General features: G+C 40.1%; 1 protein-coding gene and 1 non-coding gene across 2 annotated transcripts; one reads left to right on the top strand and one right to left on the bottom strand.

The window, feature by feature from the left end:
• Window positions 1–129, top strand: LOC115063027. Its single transcript, XR_003842909.1, has one exon. It is a non-coding gene; the product is annotated as a small nucleolar RNA SNORA63 (small nucleolar RNA).
• Window positions 130–7,590: 7,461 nt separating this feature from the next.
• Otud6b (OTU domain containing 6B) lies at window positions 7,591–23,810 on the bottom strand. Its single transcript, XM_021222349.2, has 7 exons — window positions 23,621–23,810; window positions 22,819–22,970; window positions 20,744–20,824; window positions 15,181–15,493; window positions 13,141–13,202; window positions 9,983–10,089; window positions 7,591–9,287 (listed from the first exon to the last, which is right to left on the bottom strand). The coding sequence occupies exons 1-7, from the start codon at window positions 23,793–23,795 to the stop codon at window positions 9,203–9,205; spliced, it is 975 nt and encodes a 324-aa protein (XP_021078008.1). The 5' UTR covers window positions 23,796–23,810; the 3' UTR covers window positions 7,591–9,202.
• Between the last annotated feature and the right edge of the window lie 1,128 nt (window positions 23,811–24,938).

Consider the following 24,938-nt stretch of genomic DNA (forward strand, 5'->3'; position numbering starts at 1 on the left):
AAGCAGGATTTCACTACAATATAGCTGCTCAGTGCTGTGTTGTCGTTCCCCCTGCTCAGAATAATTGTTTCTTAACTATACCCGTCTGCTATCTGCCTGTAGCAGCCAGGGACACTTGGTCTCAAACATGATTGAAATTAAATGTATAAAATAAGAAAAAAAGAGAAAAAAAAAAAAAGAAATTAAATGTATGACTGAATAGATTCTTGATTTGAGTTGTTGCATTTGCATAGTGACATGGACCAGAAGCGATGTCATCATGAGGGAATTTCGATCAGGGTCAAGCTGTGTGTTCTGATCACTACTGACTTGTTGGCTCATGGGATTGACGTGCAACAAGTGTCCTTGGTTATAAACTATGATCTACCTACCAATCATGAAAATTATATTCACAGAATTGGCAGAGGGGGTCCATTTGGGAGGAAAGGTGTGGCTATAAACTTTGTTACTGAAGAAGACAAGAGGATTCTTTGTGACATTGAGACTTTCTACAATACTACAGTGGAGGAAATGCCCATGAATGTGGCTGACCTAATTTAATTCCTGGGATGAGATAGTTTTGAATGCAGTGCTCGCTGTTGCTGAATAGGCGATCACAATGTGCATTGTGCTTTCTTGTCTCAATGCTCATAACGGATCACAAATACAGATTCTGATAGCAAAGCGACTTTAGTCCTGAGCTCTTGTGAGGAAAGGCATCGGCTTTATCCTCTTTAGAGTTAGACTGTTGGGGTGGGTATAAAAGATGGGGTCTGTAAAATCTTTTTTTCTTAGAAATTCATTTACTAGTGATATAGAAATGGTTGTATTAGATGTTCTCTATCATTTAATAATATACTTGTGGACTAAAAGATATAAGTGCTGTATAAAATCAGCCAATTATGTTATACTAGCATATCTGCCTTTATTGTGTTTGTCATTAGCCTGATTAGAAAGGCCTTTAAAGTGATTTTTTTTTAGAGAAAATTTGAATGCATTTTGTTGGTATTGTATTTATTTAATAAAGTACTTAATTAGTGCTAAAAAAAATTTAGAAGACCATGTCACTGGTGAAAAATAGAGAATTATCCACTCTTAATGTTAAGTAAGGTAATTTTTAAAGCTTCATCCTCAAGTACAAGCAGCATAATTACATAAATAGAGACTTCTTAGTTCCTCTGATAGAGACTATAGGCTTTAAGCAACTTTCCTTAAGTTCATGAAAGCATCACATAAAATGTCTTATAGTAAGTTTTGTTCTTTTGCCAGTGGAACCTGATTCCAGAGAAGGAATTTAATTACTATCTATTGAAATGAACTGCCCTAAAATCTATTTTTAAAACATACAAACAGAAAAATAAAAAAAAAAAACATACAAACAGATAGACACATATTTTCTACTGAATATTTAAAACATACAAACAGATACACACATATCTTCTACCAAATATTAAAAACATACAAATCAGAAGGAAATAGCCAATAAAGGGATGGAAGAAGAAAACAGAACACGGAGATAAAACCAAAACCAATCAATTCCTAAACATCTACAGAGGCCAGTGATGGGGAATAAACAAAACAAGCGAAGCACAGGAAGGAATGGCTTACAGTAACGCCAGGACTGTGGCTTGGACACTGGGCATGTCTGATGGAGACAAGAAACACAAGTTAGCAGACACTAAGCAGACTGCCTGTCCTCCTACAGCAGACAGCTGCTACCAGCTTCCCACTGAGTCCTGCCAGGAAACCCTGGCCTGGCAGCAGGAACCCTTTCAAGTTTTTTGTTTGTTTTTTTTTCCTTGAAAAGGCAAAAACAAGAATTTTAAAGTGAAATCTCCTTGTTTTTAAACTGCCAACTAATCTTTTCTTTTAAAGAAAGTTAAATCACATGGGCCAAACAAAATATAACTGCTGTATTCAGCACACCAACTTTAGACGCTTTAAAGCCATGTGAGAAAGAGTCATGGTTGAGAAAAAGAGCTGGGACCAGAATAGAGCCCATGGAGTTAGAACCAGTAAAGAGCTGAGTTACAGAAGCAGAGAACCTCATTGAGGGAGTGAGCCACAGGGTTACAGTCAATAGTGATTTCCACTAGAAACAAAACGTACATGGAAGTTTTTAGAAGACTCTGCATGTGGTGGGGGCTACATCCAGACCAATGAGCGATGTCCCAAACTCAAAGCCACACAAACTACTGGTTTTGTAACTGTGCAATTGTATCATATTCAGCAATAATTAGAACAAGCATTGTCAATTTATCGAAGCATACAGCAAGTATTTCTAAGAAGCACTTGACTATTCATTATGAACTCAGAAAACGTGTTCCCCATTTGTGCTGACTGGTTCACAATACTCACAATTTAAGAACTCATTTAAGGGTACTAGCATAACCAAAACTGCAAGCCTTGCTAAATCAAACTTTAAAAAAAAAAAAAAACAAGAAAATTTGATACTAGATAAGAAACAAAACAGAACCTCGGTGACTTTAACCTTTTCCCACTCTGGTGGTCTCAGCCTGCCCACCAGAGGCAGGAGTAAAGCCTTCCTTGCCCTGGACCTTTCAAAGTTGATTATAAACTCTCTTCAGGGTTTACTTTTCCAAGAGACTAATATCTTATGATTCTGCCTCTCTTCCCAAACATCAAAAACAATTATCACTTATAGAGTAACTATTCTCATAAGCATAAATCACATAGAATATGCTAAAATGCTAAAATTACCCTAATTTTTCCTTTCCTTGTTAAGGAATGATAGTTCCAGGAAGACTTTGGGCTCTACAATTTTATTTTTATCTTTTAATTATGCATGTGCATGCATGCCTGTGTGAGAACATGTAAACATGAGTACAATTGCCCTTGGAAGCGAGAAGAGGGCAGAGACCCTTTGAGCTAGAGTTACAGGCAGCTGTGAGCCACCCCACACGAGTGCTGGCAATGAAACTCAGTCCTCTGCCAGAACGCTGAGTCCTTAAGCACTGAGCCATCTCTAACCACACCTAAGCTTTCATTACAGTTCTTGTGATGCTGCCTGCTTGACAGAATCTGAAACGATCTAGGCGACAAAGCTCTGATCACGCTTCTAGGTCACGTGTAGGCTGGACTCTCTGAGGTGGGAAGAAGAACCACCTTAAGCAGAGGTGGCACCATTGCATGGGTTAGGGTCTTTGACTCAGAGGGAAGCAAATTCAGCAACAGTACATCTTCTCCCTAACCGAGGGGCAGTGTGACCCACTGCCCCACGTTCCTGTCGCCATGCATTGCCTGTGGTGATTAACTAAACTCTCCAACTGTGAGAAATCTGTTACTTAAGCATTTTACTGTGGCCACAAGAACAGTAAGAGTTCTAGTAGGCACATACTACTCCTGATCCATAACAAGCAGAGGTGTGAAGAGTTTGAAATTAAGACTCGTTGTCTGATCCTAAATTAAACTATCTCCAGTGCATATGACAAAGATTAGTAACAGTCTCTAAATATCCTGGTCCCATCTTACGACTCTTCTTTTAGATCCTTTTGTATTTGGCTTAGGCTGCATGACCAATTCTAACCTACATAGTTTATCTGCTGAAGTATCAGAATACTCTCTTCTACCAAAGTCCATGAGACAACCCCAATAACTTTATCCTACAGTATAAAAACAAGGAGAGCCAACTGTCAACCTGCAAACTGAAGGGCAGTCTAGAAATGCTCTTTTGTTGGGAGAAGATCACAACAGAGGGACTGAAGAACACGAGATTCAAAACCAACCTACTTTTAACATGGTCCTCTTATCTCTTAAGTCTCATAATCTGGAGTTCATATTCATCCCATGGTAGTATGCTGCTGATTCAAAACCAACCTACTTTTAACATGGTCCTCTTATCTCTTAAGTCTCATAATCTGGAGTTCATATTCATCCCATGGTAGTATGCTGCTGGCTGAAACTATAAACATGGGTGACACAGAAAAGAAGTCGCAAGAGACCTTGATTTAGCAAATTAACACTTCACCAGCCCTCTGCAGAGGCAGCAATGTATTTTAGTAAGTCATACTAGCTAGCCATGTGAACTGCTGAAATAAAACGACTATAAAGGCCGTACATGAGGTCAGAGGAGAATGAGTTCTCTCCGTCTGCCTTGTGAGATAGAGACCAAACTCCTACCTTCAGACTCGGTGACAAACACTTCCTCCCAAAAGCATTATAGCTTAATTCCACTGGCCCCATAAACCTTCTGTGAGAAGTCTATCAAATAGCTTTTAATACTTATTTCATCTATCCACTCCTTATATTTTGAAGATTAAAATCGGGCATTATCTTCATTGATAAAGGTAGAGGATCAGTTACATGCTACAGGCTGAGGCTTCTTTGAAACTGAGGGTACTGGGTTCCTCAGAATTATGGACGGTTTGCTTACACACCGTCAGCTTGAGAATGAGTCTTGTGTCCAAGTATGAAACTTATCTATGTTTCATATCTATCATATAGACCTTTTTTTAAAAAAAGATTTATTTATTTATTATAAGTACACTGTAGCTGTCTTCAGACACTCCAGAAGAGGGCGCCAGATCTCATTACGGATGGTTGTGACCCACCATGTGGTTGGTGGGAATTGAACTCAGGACCTCTGGAAGAACAACTGAGCCATCTCTCCAGCCCAAGCCAAATTGTTTAACAGTAGTTAACAAGAATGGTCAAAAAGCACCTAAAGATATGTTCAACATCCTTAGTCATCAGAGAAATGAAAATCAAAACGGCCCTGATATTCCACCTCACACAAATCAGAATGGCTAAGATCAAAAACTCAGGCTACAGGCGAGGATGTGGAGAAAGAGGATCACTCCTCCATTGCTGGTGGGATTGCAAGCTGGTACAACCACTCTGGAAATCTGGCGGTTCCTCAGAAAATTGAATAGTTCTACCTGAAGACCCAGCTATACCACTTCTGAACATATACACCCACCCATCCACTAGAAAGTCCCAGAAACCAGCGATGACAGAGGCTCCACCATATCAGTAGGGCATGTGCTCCACTATGTTCATAGCAGCCTTATTTGTAACAGCCAGAAGCTGGAAACAACCCAAATGTATCTCAGTTGGAGAATGGATACAGAAAACTAAGTGTGAATGTTTTGATTCCACTTAGAAGGGAGAACAAAATAAAAGAGGCAGAGGGAGGGAGGAATCTGGGTGGAAGACGGGAGAGGGGGAGCAGGATCAGGTGGGAAGAGACAGGAAAGAAGTCCAGAGGGCCAGGACAGTGGATAGAAATGTGTAACAGTAGGGGATGGGGGCCAGGGGGGTGGGGGGCACAGGGGACCACTATAAAGTCCCAGAAACCAGGGATGATAGAGGCTCCCAGGACCCAATGGGAATGGCATTAACTGAAATGCCCAACATCAAGCAGATAGAACCTGAAGAGACCACCTCCAGTAGATAGACATGGCCCCCAGTTGAGGAATGGGGTCACCCACCAATCTCAAATATTTTAACCCAGAATTTTTCCTGTCTAAAGGAAACATGGAAAAAAAATGGAGCAGAGACTAAAGGAAAGGCCATCCAGAAACTAACCCCACCATGCGATCCATCCCATTTAGACACCAAACCCTGACACTATTGCTGATCCCAGGATGTGCTTGCAGACACAGCCTGGTATGGCTGTCCTCTGAGGGGCTCTGCCAGCACCCAAGACAGATGCAGATACTCACAGCCAACCAGTAGAGTGAGCCCAGAGAACCCAATGGAAGAGTCAAGAGAAGGACTGAGGAGCTGAGGGGATTGCAACCCCATAGGAAGAACAACAGTATCAACTAACTGGACCCCTCAGAGCTCCCAGGGACTAAACCTCTAACCAAAGAATATACACAGGCTGGTCCATGGCTCCCGCTACATATGTACCAGAGGACTGCTTTATCTGGCATGAGTGGGTGGGGAGGCACTTGGTACTGTAGAGGCTTGATGCCCCAGAAAACGGGGATGTTAGAAGGGTGAAGCAGGAGTAGGTGGGTGAGGAGCACCCTCTTAGAAGCAAAGGGGAGGGGGATGGGATGAGGGACTCATGGAGGAGAGACTGGAAAGGGGGAAAATTAAGAATATTAAAATTTAAAAAAGAAAGAGAATAAAAGAAGTTATTTTTAAGCACTTAAACTAGGGGAAAATAAACACATGCAAGTAACTCTCAGTGGGTAGGCACTACAGAGTCATACATTAACCAACCTAGCCTGGGTGTGAGGGTCTAGGGACAAGTGCCTAAGAAGAGTCCCTTTGACTCGGAAAGCAGATAAATGGTGAAGCAGGAAAAGCACTTGCATTTCCCTGCAGTGAGAAGGGTAGATGTTCAGTGAGGAGAGACCAGGAGTGGGTGTGGAGAGGGCGAGAGTCAGGGTGTGTTCAGTGATTCAAGTACAGGGTGGGTGGTCAATAAGAAGAATCAGGGTGGGTATTCAGTCAGAGAAAACAAAAGTGGATTCAAGGGAAAGAACTTATGCTACCAGAGTTTAAAGATGGAGAAAGATCTTAAAGAAGGTAAAATAAATAAATAAATACAGGAAAAAAAAATTTGCTCAACTAATGTTAAAAACTAAAGTTATAAAACTAGCAATTACATTCTCAACAATCAATTGATTTGCTTTTTCACTAGTTCATGACAATTGCACCAAGATACTAACTGTGGGCAGGCACCAATTTGCAGACACCAGTTGGCACAGATGTGCCTTTCAATGATGTCCTTCTTTAAAAACAAAAAATGAAAACAAAAAACCAAACAACAAAAAGAAACAACCAAACCAAAGAACCTCATGAATATTACACAATGTTTTTAGAACCTTCTGATCCAAAATAAACGTTCATTGATCAATGTGGTCCCAAGCTCCCACCTTAGTTCTTCTAAAGGCAGTAGCATAACTGGCTGCTACTTTATTACCTCTCTTTACTTTGGGCATAATGATAGCTCATGTACTTATTGAGAGGCCCTTAAGAGCAAGAATCTGTAACATTCTCAATATGCGAAGAAAAACAACAAAGGCTGGGTAAAGTTTGACAGCAAAATGAGTTCTACTGCTAAATCCTGAAACTGTTAAACAAATGACAATTTGAACATACACATGTTGATTCAACTCCTTTATCATTTATTCTTTTGGTAAACATCAGATATGAGCAAAGCTATCTTGCTCACAACAATTACACATTCTTTGTTTTACTTTTTACAGGCTATAAATATATGTAAGTAGATAAAATTCTTGGCTGAAGACACATTCTAGAATTTTGATATAAATGTTTTTAATCAAGACTAAAGAAAACTTGTGGGAGTTCCATCCGACCAGCAGCAGCAAATTTAATTTGCATACATGGTTTTTAAATTAACACCTACCATTTTTAAAAGACTTCCATTTATCACTAAAATGGTAAAAGTGGGCCATACATTTTATTCATAAATATACTGGTCATTTTAAAATAAAACATGTAAACAAAAATTAGAAATACATGATTAAGTACATTTGAATCCTTGTCAAAAAACAAAAGTTATTTTAGGGTATCTTTGTTGAAAATGGAATTTTTCAATAACTGTTTCATAATGTTTTGTTTTATTACTCCTTAAGGCTGATACTATAAGATGAAGGTACCATTCCTTCAAAATAGGTTCAAAGCAGTTATTTTACAACTTTATGTTTTTATAAATTTCAGAATAAAAAAGGATCAAAAGTTACAAAGCAGACACAGCCTTCAGAATACACTGAGTAGCTGGCAGAGTACGTTTTAGTCAGCCGGAATGATCTCAGAAAGTCCTTGCTCTGTGACCAGTCTCTGCCAGCCTGCCCACTATTACCTGCTTTTAACATCATAAGCCCATTGCTTACTCATGGACAGTATACACGGGTCAAAAGCCCAANTATTATACACATGATGCTCTAGTTATATTTCTAACGTGGAAAAAAAAAACAGATTGCAACAAAAAGTTTCATTTTCATAAACTGCTGTGTTTTGTTGGTGCTAGAAATTGAACCTTGAGCCTCACCCAGGACAGTCAAGTGCTCTGCTAGAGCTGTGTCCCTATCCCATGGCACTTTGTTACACAAGAACAGCAAACAGACTTGTGTGTGGGCACAGCTTTCCTACAAAGAATACTGCTCAAAGTGATTGAAAATNTGAGTAACATGAGTCATTCTACATAAAATTCTTCTGTACTGATTTTACCACACATCTCTCGGCTTTTGAACAGCGACCTTCAACTCTTCCTATACATAAAAGATAATCATCAAACACGTGAGTGAAAACAAGTGATACATTGTATAACAATGTGTAGCCAGGGTTTTCTTTGAATCCTACAAAGTGAGCACAAGCAGAGACCTTGCTAGGACAGCTGGAAAGGGGGAAGACTTAAGAAGGGGGTGTGGCCACGGCCCTCCCTGTCTGCATTATTCCAGCATCCCCTTGTACCGGTGAGCAGTGAGAGGCCACTGGATGCCTCTCAGTGGGGAAGGCTCCAGAGAAAGCAAAGCAGCTGAGTAGTGCTGGGCCAAGTGTACAAATTCTAGATGAAGAGAAACAAGGTTCAACCCTAACTCCAGCCTCTGGCTGCAAAACCAGCAATGCAGGAGTTACAAACTTATAAAGCTACACATATATAAAAGGGAAATCTCCAGTTTGTTAGAAAGATTCAAAATTGACACAACACCTATTTACCACTGATTTCATTCATTTCTTTATACTGCTTCTCATATAAGTATTCAAAAATTCTTAACTACTGAAGTAGTTTCCTCTTAGCAGCAGAGATATTCTGCATAAAAAGCGCCACACTCCTGACCCTAGGAACACCGAAGTCTCTGGGATCACGAGCCCTTTATAAGACTGATCAACCTGCTGTCACTACAATATGTTCCTACGATGACAGAGACTGAGTCTCCACACTCTTTTAAGAAAAATTAAATTGAAATCTTCATTTTTGGAACATAAAGCTGGGGGGCCCAAAATTTAAAACAAAATTTATTCCAAACCAGAATGAGCAGGACAACTAAAATTAATTAGCGGGAAGATTAACACCTTGGTCTATGATGACGTCCTCCACGATAGACTTTAAGTTCTAAAACTGTCATTAAGAGAGCACTGGTTAAAGTTAATCCAACGTGGTTCTTAAGCTGTTAGTAAGCTTAGTCATATCTTGTCAGGTAGCTGTTCTTCAGGAGCATTTACAACAATCTAGCACTTGGCAGACTGGCACACTCTATAAAACAGTGTAACATTTTGTAAACTAGCTGCAATTTTCAGTAGCTGAGTTCACCAACCGTGTAACAGAATTATAATGTTCTCCTAAGCCATACGCATGCCTCATGTATCTGAAATGAAAAGAATGAAACTGCATTTTAATGAGTTATTTACTATAATAAATATATATAATATACACACATATATAATTATGCACTCTGAATGCCTCAGTCCATAGATATATCACTAATGAACTATTATGAGTATATTCATTAAGAGGCTACATTATGTGACAAGTCTTAGAAGTGAACAAGTAGTCTAGTCACTAGAATTGTAAAGGCTAAGATGCTAAGGGCTCAATGAGCTCAAAGTTTCACTAAAGTTCGATCATAAATGGTAAGAATAGCTAATAAACACGCACACACACACAAACATGCACAAGAGAAAAACTAGAAAAATTATTCCTCCAAGCTGAATATGAAAGGCCAATTCTCACTCATGCAAATACATTCACAGCATGAAGGGTGGTAGTTAGAACTTAGTGCTGTTAATGTCAAGTGGGGCAATACACAAAAGTAGTACTAAAATTTCACAGCCTTTTGAACATTATTCTTAACTCAAACAAACAAAAAAGCTCAATACTCTAAACAACTATGTAAATCACACACTCAGATGCTTTCTGGTTCTATGACTGCCTTTAACATAAACAGAATTAGTCCAGTTAATTACAGCATTTTGAATAGTCAGTATATACAACCTAATATCTTTTCACATGCTTTTTTGTTTGAATTATGAAAAATAACAGTAAAATTTCCTAGGTACTTACACTAGTACTAATGGATTCCTCGGATACTCTTCACCAACTATAATAGGAGGAGCATCTGCCTGTAGTATCTCGATTGGTGTTTGTAAGATGTGAGACAGAGCTCTTAGCTACAGAGGAGAAAATAAATTAGCAAGAAAAAATGTAAATCTTATTCAAAACACAAACTAATGAAGTACATACATAGAACATGGCAACCAGTTAGAGCAGAGATTTGCTCTGTTCATATGAGCACCAAGAGCTCAGGTAAACAGACTCTTAGTTTTTGGTGAATTGCTGAAAGGATAAAATAACTACATCAAAGGCAAGAGTTGTCTTGAACACACAATAGCAGTGTAAAAAATACCAAAGTCAAGCTTGGTGAAGTGGGTGAAGAGTAGATTGCATATTACATTCTCTGAAGTTGAAAACATTCCATTTCTCATAATGCTACAGTTTTTCTAAGTACTGGTGGCTAAGCATCAGACCAAATTGTTAACAGCCAAAGGACAGGGAATAAGGTCTGGTAAATCATGAGGCCTACGTTTAAAAACTTCTCAGAGGACACTGATGCAGTCAGTATCGAGAATCGAGAACCATGTCACTGTAACTTTCAGCAAGAACAAGGTACGTATTAAGTATGTGAACGGTTCTGCCCTGTGCTAGAATCTCCATCTGGTCAGCAAGCTATATTACTTTAATTTTATAACATGCAGTAAGAACTTAGGTTCAAGCCTAATAAATAGCAGCTAGTAATTAAAGTGATGCTACCAACTACTGACATACTATGATCAAGCACACTTTATGTGGATTATTTCATCCAGTCTTCATAACTTTATGGAACAAATATTGGTGAGCTGAGGGTTTTTGTCACTGTTGGGGACGGTGGCTTGTTTGTTTATTAGTTTTCCTTGACATGACCCCAGAGAGTTAGGAACTTGCCACGTAGGGCAGGCTGGCCTCGACTTTGGAGTCCTCCTGCTTCTGCCCCCCAAGTACTACCTAGTGCTCCAATGAGGAGCAGCACCCTCCCTTTACCGCTACTTTTTAACCCCGGAACCCGGGGTGGAAGGGTGTTAAAAACACCTCCCGTGGGCCAAACAGAAAACCACGCATCTATGTAGAGCTGAGAAGGCTGAGTCTAGGACCTGAGTTCCTAACCAAACGCATCGCCACCGGCCTTCCAACACCCCAGTGTATGCCTGCACCCACTACAAGACTTACGCCACGAGCACAGACCCTTTAAAACTTACTTCAAGACTCTGGACTGGATTCTATGCTCCATGAAAAAGATAAAATAAAATCACATATTCTATTTTGAAAAATGTTCCTCTGAAATACATTTTTTAAATCTTTTTAAAACTAGTACAGAATAATGTGCAAAGCAATATCAATGCCTTCAAAAGCCAAAAAATAGGGCCAGGGAGATGGCATAGCATGTGCTCACGGCATAGCATGTGCTCACGGCACAGCATGTGCTCACGGCATAGCATGTGCTCATGGCATAGCATGGCTACTTGAATCTGATCCATATGGCAGAAATGACATCAGCTCCTGAAAGCTATCCCCTGACTGCCACAAGTGCATTATGGCTTTCATGTGATCACACACCCAAGAGCACGTGCGCACACACGCCGTGTAAGATAGTCTTTTGGCTTTGGATTTGATAAAAAGTATACATTTATCTAAGCATGAAAACAACTTGTACTTTACAGAAATTCATAAACAATGAATGAATAAATGATGTTTTTTTTTCTTAAAGTGTCTCAAATTCTCAATTTAACAGAATTAAGCATCCAAAACCATCATATGTTACTCTGTGAACCTTTACATTAAGGGTACTTCAAGTCCCTCTATCCATCATTACTAGAGGAACATTTGCTGTGTCTGAATCAGGAGAAAAACAATGGGGATGGTTCCCTCTGGTGGAGAGGTCCAACTACAGCACTGTATTAAGGAACATTTGCATCTCCTATTCAAACGACAGTGTGAAGGGCCTTCAGAAGTGCAGACCACTGAAGACAAGGGATCACCTCCACAGAGTACCAGCACTGCTAGAGGCATGCATCTGGCATCTCAGTTCACGAACTCCCTCACATACTACAAGGCGTCTTACTGAGTCATCTGAAAACTAGGACATGAAGTTGGAGAATCATCCAAAGCACAGAGGAAAAGTCAGAACATGAGCCTCGGATTTGCCATTTCATCCTTTCTCTAACATCTCAGACACCAGGCTTAAATAGTAAATAGATGTTCTGACGTAATAATGTTAAGTTTCTATTGTTTTCGTATACAAAAATGTCAATACATTGATTTATTGCTTTCACATAATCCACTATCAAGGAGGAAGTCAATAGCTACAGTACGTTTTATATAAAACACAATTTTTATTTTGCATAGCCTAGCGTGGAGTTAACTACACCTCTGACCTCAGTCTCCCTAGTGATGGCATTACAGGCACATAATAGGTCCCACCCTGGCTCATTTCTATTTCTGATAAAGGAGAAGTTAATTCTGCAACACCAACTATTAGATTAAAATTCGCCTTTGGGAAATAAGATCAACACCTTTTCTTTTTTTTAAGACACGGTCTCCCTGTGTAGCTCAGGCCAGCATCAAAGATGGCACCTCACCAGCTTGGATTATAGGTGTGCACCACCACACCAAGTAAGTCTTCATTTGATTGTCTTCATTTTTAAAAAAAAAAAATACAGAAAAATCAAGAAGACTGGTATCTCAAATAACAACACACAGGCGCAGCACCAGCTTCTGTTAAGTCATAAATCCAACACTGGGCTATTTAAGATGAAATCATACTTCACTTACTGAAGGGGACATGGTTTAAGCACAGACACAAGAATGCATAGCTCTCTGTTTCTTTGTCAGGAGATAAACAGCAAATATAGAAAGAAAAAACTGGGGCCGGGCGTGGTGGCGCACGCCTTTAATCCCAGCACTCGGGAGGCAGAGGCAGGCGGATTTCTGAGTTCGAGGCCAGCCTGGTCTACAAAGTGAGTTCCAGGACAGCCAGGGCTACACAGAGAAACCCTGTCTCGAAAAANNAAAAAAAAAAAAAAAAAAAAAAAAAAGAAAGAAAAAACTGGGCTTAGCTGAAAAACACGTAAAAACTACAAGTGGGATTCAGAAATAATTTAATCCACAATCACTGTGATTCAGCTTACCTCGAGCTGACCGCCCCATGCCGCTGTGTTTACAATATCGTCACAGTACTTCCCAAACTCTTCTGTAGGAAACAGAGCAGAATAACTTCTGAAATCACTCACACAATCTCTTTTGTAGCTCCCACCATACCTGATCAAGAACTCCCTCCTGTACCACCTCCCTTTAGAAGTGCACTAAATATACCCACCCTACCTTCCCACCATCTTTCTATGGAAGAGCAAAGCCTTTCTGCTCCTGGCCTTCCACCTGAGACTCAGAGACGTCTGTAATTACTGCTCCCATCATCATCTAAAGCAAGGACTCCTAAGTGTCAAATAGTCACTCTATCCTGACAAGGGTTCTAAAGCCAAAACTGCATGCAAACTGCCACACAAGGTGAAACTATGCAGCCCCTCTATATTTAGGCTTACTGCAAGAGCCTATAAAGGGTCAACGTACAAATGAGCTTAGTCTCCCCAGGGCAGCAGCCAACAGTTTCTGTGCTTGAAGTTTTACATTTCTTACATGACCTGTATAAATGTCAGCTTTAGCCAAGGAGAGATGTTACTGACTGGGCCCTGACAAGTGAAACCCTAATCTCTGAGTTTATGATAGGCTTATCACTGCGCACATAAACTGTTAAATGTAGCACATGAACATGAGCTACGCAAGAGATGGTGCAATGGCTCCGTGGTATTGCTGCTTTCAGAGAATCTGGAAAGAAGTTAAATTCCCAGCACCCATAGAAAAGCTCACTTCTGTCTGTAACCCTCTTCTGGTCCCAAAGGACTAAGACATGGTACATATACATAGATGCAGGCAAAACAACCATACACATGAAATAAAAACAAAACGGGACCAAACATCCTTCTGTCCAAGGAAGGAAAGAAAAGCTAAAACTAAAAGACAATAGACCCCGTGTGTTAATCTCTTTCGCTATTAAGTCTTCGTTGTTCAAAACAGTCCCTAAAATACTTTGCACACCATGGCCTTCAATACAAGTTGGCTGAATGAATAAACTAAATCCTTTGTCTGTTCTTTGATGCAGCATGAATTAAATATTCTACCGCCAGCAGTGTGGGGTAGACATACTTAAAATCTGATCCATGAAGTCACACTTAAGATCTACCCAGATACCTAAGGCTCACTTACTCACAACAGACCACCAAGGCCAGTGCTCATTCTGTCCATCCTGTGCTACGTCCTACCTTCTTCCATAGAGAGCAGACACCATTAAGGGGGTCAGCCTACACCATCCCTTCTCCAAGCCACCTGGCTATGTGACCCTCTCCCAGTGGCCACTGCCTTCCTTACCTGTGATCTTCCCTCCATTTCATTTCTCTCAACAGCATAGAACATCATAAAAACTGTACCTTAATCATCAATTTATTTTAACAAACAGGGAATATTGTTTGTGGGATTTATAAAATCAAATTTTACATAACTATTAACCTTCCTATTAAGTTAGATTTCATAATCATATCCTGCTCATGGTCTTGATGCTATACACATGCATACTTACAAAGACGGATCAAAACATGTAACTTTGTTAAACATAAATTAACACACATCTTCCAACAGTGACTAGCCCTACTTATTTTGATGAATAACCTCTCTTATTTTCTTCATAACTTACATATAGCAATAAATATATTTTAACTATAAAACTGCTTTAAGTACTGGGCTGGCGAGATGGCTCAGTGGTTAAGAGCACTGACTGCTCTTCCAAAGGTCCTGAGTTCAAATCCCAGCAACCACATGGTGGCTCACAACCATCNNTAATGAGATCTGACGCCCTCTTCTGGTGTCTCTGAAGACAGCTACAGTGTACTTACATATAGTAATAAATAAATCTTTAAAATAAAAAAATAAAAAAACTGTTAAGTACTTACAAGGTAAAGTAAAATATATCTACATCTATTCAAATTATAGAAAATAAACATGCCAAAATGTTAATGATCTTTTGTTTTCATTAAGAAAGGTCTTCCTTGCTACACTCAGGAAGCATTTTATTTGAAAACCAGAAACACTAACAAAATGTGGTGAAGAAAGCTAAGTACCTGGCGTGTACATGTCTCCTGTGCTGGGGTTTGTCAGAAACGGCAGGAAGTCGTCTGAATGGCTTTGCATGTACTCAGCAGTCCGCCTCCTTAGGGTAGCTACAGTCAGCGCACAGTCTTGTTCTCTCAGCTGATCCTCGAGTGCTCCATACATACAATGGCCATCAGATGGAATATGTTTAATTTCCAACTCTCTCGCTGCCAATATTTGAGCAAGTTTTTCACTCTCAAGATGTCTGGCTCCAGATAAGTTCTCAATTTCAGCCTCTGCTATCCTTTCTTCCCGCTCCTTTTCCAATGCAGCCTTCTTTTCCTAGGACAAGAATATAGGAAAGTTACTATTAGAATTAATTCACATTGGTTAAGAATGGAGACATCAGTCTGGCTTTTTTGCCATTTCCTTCTCCCACAAGCGCTGCCATTTTGATCATCTCACCATTTGTAGAACTCTCTAACTACAACCCATAGAGGACAATGATCTCATTCATCTGACTGCTATGTTCCCAGGACCTCGCTCTGTACTAACACATAAAGAAGCCTTTCGTATAACCAGGTGCAGTGGCCCAGGTCTCTAAGTGTACCTGGGAAGCTGATACAGAAGGATCAAATGCCTAAGGACATCTTGGCCTGCAGTGTTCTAGTCCAGCCTGGCCTGCACTGTGAGAGCCTGTTTCACAGAAGAAAAAGAGGAGTGGCTAGGAAGGGGCAAGGGATATCTTCTTAGAAAATCTACTAATTTGCTTATTTGAGGCAGTGCCTTGCTGTGGTAGCTGAGACTAGCCTATATTCTCCAACCTCCTACCTCAGACTTCCAAGTGTTGGGATTAATGGCATTTGCAACCACACCAGTCCTTGTAAGGAATCGTTAAAAACATGAACATGACTGGCTAATTTCAAAGTTCTGTCTTATGAGATTCAGTGATCTAGTCCCTATACTGGTGCAACGCCTTTAAATCCAGGACTCAGGAGGCAGACAGGCGGATCTTTGTGAGTACAGGATGAGCCTGGTCTACAAAGTGAATTCTTGGACAGCCAGGGCTACAGGATAACATCCTATCTCAAAATAAATAAATAAATAAAAAGATTCAGTCCTCCTCAGCCTTAAAGTACATTAATATATTTAATCCCAAACTACTCCAAGGTTGTATCTCTCCACTACAGAGGATTTACTATGTTAAAACAACCAGAAAGATACTGACAGATACTATTTTAATCTATTTTTTAAAGGTGGACCCAACACCTATAAATAGTTAATAAATAGATTTGTAAAAAACTTGCTGTCAAGCAATTCAAATATTACAGTTATTCTAAAATCCCTCTAAACCATATGCTCCCCTGACACTCTAAAGCTGAGTAAATACCTTCCCAGAGTTTCTTTCAATTGTAAGAAACACAATGCTATTACTGAAAATGTGACAGTCTTTGTAACAAAATGACATTATTTTTTATATAGTATAATATGCTTTCTTACTTAAATAAGAAAATACAAATATCTGAGATCTCCCCATGGCTGTATATCCAGGCATGGTTGGGATTCAGTGAAATCAACAAGAGATGCATTAATGAGTACCATGGGAAATTTGGAGACAAAGGAAAATGTCCCTATATGTGAACTACTAAGAATCATATACTGGAGAACATTCATGTTTTTAAAAACAATTCACAGAACTAGCATACAAGAGAAAAGTTTCAGGAGATGAAGTGGCTTGCTAAAGACAGGTCTGTCATTAGTAAATATTATTCATCCTAACAAAGCACTAAAAAGTACAAGGCTCAACATAGCATTTGTAGTTTGTTCTTTCTGAACGGCGGAACGGTCTATTTGCAGAGTTTTCACTATGCTTTTACAACTTTCTAATCTGAACCACACATGTGTTTATGTACTTGGAGGAAAACTGTCTTTCAACCTAAGATGAAAGAAAACCCTCACTAAATTTTGCAATTTTTTAAAAATGTCCTTTTTTTCTTGTATAGTATTTGCCACGTTTTATGTCTGTGCACCAGATGCATGAGGTTCCAGCAATCCAGAAGGGTGTGGGGTGTCTGTCAGTCAGACCCCAGAACTCAAGTCACAGATGACTGGGACCTCAGTGTTGGAACAGGGAAGCAAACTGGTCTTCTGGAAGGGGTACCTAGCGTTCCTAGCCACTAAGTCATACTTCCAGCACCTGAAAATCTTGGTTTGGTAAATTACAGAAGGGAAGAAAACGATGCAGCAATGTTAGCAAAAGGTAAGAAGTTCCGTGTTCTAATTTCAACTCCCTGGGGCAAACGTGAATGGGATGGCACAATTTAATAAACTGAATGGCTCCATGATGAGCCACATGAGACAACTTCAAATGTTCTTTCCTGGGTCTAAGTAGCTGAATCCAACAAAAGCAGCAATAGCTCTCCAACAAAACATAAACCAGCTTTACCCACAGAAAAGTGGCATGATTTACTTCATCTACAACTGTGGATCTGGGTATAAAATCTTGAAACACAAGATGGCACTCTAACTTTATAAAAGCCTAAAAACAGTTTCAGTGGGGAAAAGAAGAATAAGCACCTGAGACATCATCTAATCCAAAACCCCTCATTTTCCTCTTCTGAGGAAACAGCTCGCAGAAAGATTTCCAAAGGCCATACAGCTGTTAGAGCAGAGCGGGGGCTGGGGGCAACACACAGAGCTCCTTTATGCAGGCACCTGAATCAGAATAAAGGTTGGAGCAGATGGCAGCTGGGGTTAATGTCATATACATTTTACTCTCAGAATGGCACTTCACTCTATCTCCCAAGCCCTGTAGGAATACTAACTTCTATCATCTTATTTTATGCAATGATGTGCTTCAGAATTAAAATGAAACTGAGTTAGCTTCCAGTAAATCGGGTGTAAAATCCATTGGATCCTTGTCTCTGTGGGAGTTTCTTCCCTACGTTAGACACTTTTCTAAAAGGATAGTACTAGAGTCAGAACAGCAATCGGGTCTACAAGAATAGGGGAAGGACAGGAGCATGGAGCTTGTATACACACTGCTAGCAAAACTATTATGCTGACTTGAGCACTAGTCCAGAATTGCGCTAAATTCTCCCTCATTGAGATAACCCAGTCTCATCTTTCTCATTTATAAAATTAAAACAAAAAACAAAGAAACAAAACAACAACAAAAAAAACCTATGTCCCATTCTACTTCTCAAATTCTTTGTTTTGGAAATCAATTATTTTATTTCTACCTTTGTTTTGATTTGTTTTGTTTTCCCAAAATACAAAGAGCTTCCAAGTTCTCTTTTTTCCCCCCAATATTTACTGAGGGTTTGTTTGGTTGGTTTTTGTTTTTGTTTTGGGGGGGAGGGGTGGCTTGCAGCAGATGGTTTTGTCCTTCACCATGTGGATTCCAGGGATTGAACTCAAGTTCTCAGGCTATGCAGCAAGCAATTTTATCCACTGAGCCATCTTCTTAGGCACAAATTCCTGAGTTTAATGCTTACATGTTTCTCCAGTTTAAAAATAAAACCCCATAAGAGTCTTATGATAAATCACTATAAATATGTCATGCTTGTCCTCCAGGGTTGTCTCGCTACCAATAACCACCACCAGTGGTTAACTAACTGGCTTTTTAATCTTTAGTACTTTAGCAAAAAGAACAGTTCTAAATAATATAATGTCCAATTTGCCTATCTGAGATCCAGGTTCCACTCTGGTAAGTATTATGAACACTTAGTGTTCTCTACTCCAAAAGCCCACTAGATTAACAAAGTAATCTGGGAACCATTTTCTCTGCCAAGTGATAAGCAGTCAATTATAAATCATACTAAATTTCTCAGAGTTTAGTTAGAAAATGTATTAAAATTCAGATAGGAAAGAAATAATTTTTTTTTTAAAGATAGGTCTAGGTACACAGTAGCTTGGTTTTTAGAATTAAATAAGCTACCATTAGATACTGTAATTAATAAGTATCAATAAATTTTTAAAATTATTACCTTACTGGCACACAAACACCTGCTAATGTATAGAAGAAGCAAGGTGACAGTGCGGGACCATGACAAAAGAATGGCTATCATATATAAGAAATTGAACTAGGTAGCCCTTCAAGACAGCATGCACTCTAAATGATTCTTTGAAATTCACAATGGCAATATTAGTCAAGAGTATAAGTCATACAATATGATAAATATTTGATTAAATTTGCAAATTAGCTGTCATACAAAAGGCCTTTGTAAAAGGAATATGATACACTTAGCAAGTATTTGTTGACACTTCAGTTCTCCAGGCCTTATATTGTGGACAGCTTGTTATTTAATGCCCATGATAGTCCTCATAGATATTATTTTCCCTTACCTATTATTGAAACTGAGTGGCAAGTCATGAGAGTACATGAAATTCAAACCATATCTGGGGTTGGGGAGCAGCCTAAGGCCCTATCTGACCCATGTGTCAGACACTGACCTCCCACGCTCTACTACACTATGTCCCAAAACTCTGAAATACGCACTTAGAGCTTAGAAAACGTGAGCAGTTAGTCAAACAGCATTCAGAACCAAAATACTCAATTTTAAACCTCCTTTCTTAAGGTGGAAAGACTTACCCACATCCTGCCAATTTCAGTATGCTAAGATCATTAACAAATTATTTCCAATAAATCTAATGCTCTATCTCATTCCACATTCATTGTACATTACTTCTCCAGTGAACAATATCTTGTCAAAACATTTATCTTTCCTTCAAATTATAATACATCCTTAACAAATATATGTATATGTATGTATGTGTATGTGTGTGTATATATATATATATATATATATATATATATATATATATATATATATAATGGTTAATGACAATAAAATGCCAAGAAGGGAATTTCATGTCAAGTGTTAAGGATGTATTATAATTTATAATATACTATATTTTATACATCATTATATAAATACCAACATAATTTTCTTTTTTTTTTTTTAGATTTATTTATTATGTGTAAGTACACTGTAGCTGTCTTCAGACACTCCAGAAGAGGGCGTCAGATCTTGTTACGGATGGTTGTGAGCCACCCTGTGGTTGCTGGGAATTGAACTCCGGACCTTCAGAAGAGCAGTCGGGTGCTCTTACCCACTGAGCCATCTCTCCAGCCCATCTGTGTGTTTTCTTGCACCTCTAAGTTCAAGTCTTCACTTCTCCCTGAGCACTCATTTTTTAAACAGGGTTCGGAATCAGTCTCATGATCACACTCTTTGAAATTTCTAAATTAAGTCTACAATAAAATATTTGTTGACGAAAAAACAATCCTTAGCCTCCCTGATTTATATAAGAATTGCAAACTAGAGGTATCTTACTTTTTATTTCTTATACCTATTAATTTTCAATAAAGGCCAGGAAATGAAATCCTCTTCACAAGACTGTTGGGACTATATGAGATTTCAGTGTAAGTAGCGTTGACTACTATCTGAGATATGGTAACGACTTGTTAGTTCAAGTCCCCTGACAAGGAACGCCAGTTTTTTTCTATTCATTTCTTATATAATACCTAAGAAAGGATTAAGCACACAACAGCACTAGCTTATGTACATGGTGACATGATTTTCATACCCGTCTCTTTTGTGCTTTTGAAATCCGAGGTGGTTGATTCTCAAGTACCAAGTTTGAAATGTTAACAGCAACAGAATCTATCTGAAAGAACAAAAACATTAAAAAAAAAGAAAAAGAAAAAAAAAACAGGAATACAAAAGAACAATCAATAAAAAAATGTTTTAATTTATTGAACGTGTTAGGCTACTAAATTGTTACTGAAAAGTTATGCATCCAAACCTTTTACTTCCCGTTTGAGCAGTAACATTAGACACAGGAGTAGATAGCGTGCTTCGCCATCTTTCTCTACTTCCGTGGATCTGTAAAGTCATAGCTCTCCAAACACTAGGCTCATCCCTGCATGCCTTCTGTCCTTCCTGAACCTACTCCATTACTCTAAATACCTTCCTTTCATGCACGGACAGCCTTCCTGTCCAAGAATGCTCCCATATAAAATCCTCTATGCTCATTACCACCTTCATATCCTAAAGCTGACAAGTCACGCCCCCATGCTAATTAGCCAAAACTTAATGAGCACTAATAATTCTTCAGGTTAGAACAACTGAGCAATTTCTATCTTCGCCTAGCTACAAACTAGTAGCATCAGTAATAATTACAAAGACAGTTATTATTGTTATTTAGTTACCATTACTATAACTGAAAGTCAAGCTAGTTTTTAGTGTGGTAAACACATAACAGAACCCGAAGCATCTGAAACAGACGCAGAAGTCTCCAAAGACTATATCCCAGGCGGTAAACTATTAAAGTTTCTGAGAGACTTCATCAACTCTATGAATCTTGTGATTTTCTTTTCTTTTCTTCCCCCCCCCCCAATTCTGATAAAACTATCAGCCATATTAACAAAAGACAGAAGAATTTGGGGAAAGGTCAAACACAAAACAAGTTTAATTAATGGCAAAGAGAACAGTTTTCTGTTCTGGAGAATTTGCATCGTTGCAGGTGACAAAGGACTATAAACCAAACTTTTCTTTATCTTTGGAAATCTATAGAGGAAATCTTGAAATTGAAGGCCTAAAAGAACACCCAGCTACTAGAAAACACAGGGAGGCAATTAGAAACACAAAATTAGCACAATGCTAACAGCACATGTCTAAACACAACAGCACACCTTGTTTGGTGTGTGTGTGAGACAGAGAGAGAGAGAGAGAGAGACAGAGACAGAGAGAGAGAGAGAGAGACAGAGAGAGAGAGACAGAGACAGAGAGAGAGAGACAGAGACAGAGACAGAGAGAGAGACAGAGAGAGACAGAGAGAGAGAGAGAGAGAGAGAGAGAGAGAGAGCATATATGTGCACATGTATATACATGCCACAAGAGCACATAGAGGCCAGGATAACTTGTGTGAGTCAATTTTCTCTCTTTCTTCCATGTAGTTCCCTGGGTTCCAGGGATAGAACTCCGGTGATTGGGTTGAAAAGCAAGCACCTTACCTGGGGAGCCACACTGGCAGCCCCGATAAAAGTTTTCCTGTCCCTTTCATTTCTGCTGCTTCTGTTGGGTTTTGAGATAGGGTTTTGCTATGAAGCTCAGGCTGGCCTCACACTCACAAGCTCCCTGAGTACCTCCTGAGTGCTGGGACTACGGGCATGTATCACCATGCCAGGCTAGAGACAAGGAATGAAATCAAAGACTCTAACGCACACTGTACTTGGCACTCTGTGTAAATGGAGACACAGGAACTGTTCCCTTGTCAGCAAAACCAAAACGAATCCAGACTTACAGAAGACGAGATCTTGCACAAAACTAAGAAATTCCTATCCGGCCATAAACCTGGTCACGAAAATACTGAAGAAATGTACAGCGAGGTGTGGCGGTCCATGCCTGTGATCCCAGCACTTGTGAAATCAAAGCAGTAGGATCTGAAGTTGAAAGTCCAAGGTTTATCCTCTGCTCCAAATCCAGATGGGTGACAGCCTGGACTACAAGACGCTCTGTCTAAGAAAAACTAATGACAAGGAAATGTGATGTGTGGCTGTATGACTGGATTTCAGAATTTTGAGAACATATTCAATAAGCAGTTCAACCCACTCAGACAGTTGTTTGCTCGGGCTCAGAGACAAGCTTTGCGCCCCATACCTTACTGTTCTTGAATGTTAGCTTCAATTGCTCCAGCTCTTCCCTGTGCTTTTGCTCCATTTCTCTCTCCAATTTAGCAACATCTTCTGTGAGCTGCTTCCTCCTCTTTTTGTCGTTTTTGGGAACAGCGTTCTTCATTCCCTGAATTTTGGCTAAAAAAAAAAAAAAAAAGTCATCAACAAAACCGCCCGTGTCAGAGCCCCCGGAGGAAGAAACGCAGTAAGAGGGTGGGAAGAGGTCCAATTATAGAATGTCAAGTAATTATAGAAGCAATTAATCATGACACAACAATCAGTTATGGAGAAAGGCCAGAATGAGGCTTGCGACCCAACGTAAACACAACCCCGAATTTGTTTGGTTTGACCGGGCAAAACCAAGGTTAAAAAAAACTATATATTAAGATAAAACTTCCGCCTTTTAAATATCCTCCTCTGTGACTGTCAAGCCAAGGTGAAGCAATTCAGACCACACCACTAAGGCCAGGAGTCGGGATCCGGGGCAGGAATGGGAAGGGAGGAAGAGGAGGTCCGAGACTTTGGTCTCCAGGCACATCACTCAGCAGCAGCACGTGCGCCGGACCCGCGAGGGGTCCACGGCAGGTCGCACACGGGGACACCTCCAGGGATTGCAAATGAGTGGGGTCGAGGGAACGGAGAAAGCTGGAGAAGACAGATCAAAAGTTATCTGGGCGGAAGCCTAGACGGATCCAGGGCGTGTGCCCGTCCAGGTTCCACGGGACACACGCCACGCTCCCAAGCTTGGGTGTGGACGTCTCTTAGGTTCCCAGCCCCTTTCCCGTCACCTTGCAGCTCCTTCTTCTCCTTCCGATGCCTTCTCACCAGCTGCTCCTCATCGTCGAGCTCTTCAGCCAAGACCTCCTCCATGACGACCAGGCGGCCGGGCACACGCGCTGGAGGAGATCGGCACCTTTGGCGGGCCAGCACCTCCCACTCCTCAACCCTCACCCGGGGCGCCATTGGCCGCCGGGAAGGCCCAGCCCCGCCTCAAGGCGGCTCCGGATCCAGCTCGATCCACTGAAACCCGGAGAAGCCGACAGGGGGGGCGAGGGCGCCTGCGCGCTCCGACCGCTCCGAGCGGCGCGCCGGAAGCTGGGACTGTGCGATTAAGGACGCGCCGGGCGATTGGCTCGGGCGGGGCGCACGGAGATGACATCACGGACGTTCTTTTTGCACAGCTTTCAATTTGCGCATTAAAACGCTCCGTAGTTGTGCCCTTTGCCAAGACATATGGAAAAGATTTTCTTTTTAATTTTACTAAAATCGTGGTTTGTTTTCAATGAGAATCTTTACGTTATATCAGTCCTACAGTAGGAAATTAAACAATTTTTACAACGTGGTAAAACGGGAAAAGCTAAGAAATGCCTACTCTTGAATAAGTGATGATAGAAAGGGATAAAAAGGACTAAGCTTAGTAAAGTCCATTTGCTAAATTCAGTGGTAAAACGGATTAACAGTGATGTCAGGGTGTTTTGAAGATTTGAGGCAAGATTTAACAAGTGTAACTCGTGTGCCACAAAAACCAATTAGTAAAGGCAAACAAGAATGCTCACGGAATGGGGGAGGACAGGAGTGGAAGGCTCAGAATGCTGGTCCAGTACAATTAAAAAAAAAAATCTATATTTAGGGCTGGTTGTGGTTGTGCGGGCTTTTAATCCTAGCATTTAGGAGGCAGGCAGCCAGATTTCTGTGAGTTCGAGGCCAGCTTGGGAGTTCCAGGATATCCAGTTACATAGGTGTGACCCTGTCTCAAAAATAAATAAATAGATAGATAAATAGATATTCTTTTTTATATAAATGCCTGGAACAGAACAAAACAAATGAAGTTGAAATAATATTTCTGAAAATAATGGAAGACGTATTTCCAGAGATGAATAATGAACTGTGCTTACAACTGTATAAACCTTTAAGAGGTTGTATTAGTCAGGGTTCTCTACAGTCACAGATCCTATGGAATGTAGTAAGAGGATTTATTGATGACTTACAGTCTATAGTCCAACTCCCCAACAATGGTCAGCAGCAGCTGTGAATGGAAGTCCAAGGGTCTAGCAGTTACTCAGCCACACAAGGCAAGCAGGTGAAGAAGACAGAGTGAATCTCCCT

This window comes from Mus pahari, chromosome 22, assembly GCF_900095145.1.
Source record: "Mus pahari chromosome 22, PAHARI_EIJ_v1.1, whole genome shotgun sequence".
NCBI lineage: Eukaryota > Metazoa > Chordata > Mammalia > Rodentia > Muridae > Mus > Mus pahari.

Bases quoted from the DNA above. Each gene is read 5' to 3' on its own strand.
- Otud6b (XM_021222349.2), bottom strand. From the start codon at position 23,795: ATGGCGCCCCGGGTGAGGGTTGAGGAGTGGGAGGTGCTGGCCCGCCAA. The intron at 20,825-22,818 runs GTATGGGGCGCA...TTGTTCTTTCAG, and splicing joins TAACATTCAAGAACAGTAAG to ATAGATTCTGTTGCTGTTAA. The intron at 9,288-9,982 runs GTAAGTACCTAG...TTTTCATTTCAG, and splicing joins AGGAATCCATTAGTACTAGT to ATACATGAGGCATGCGTATG.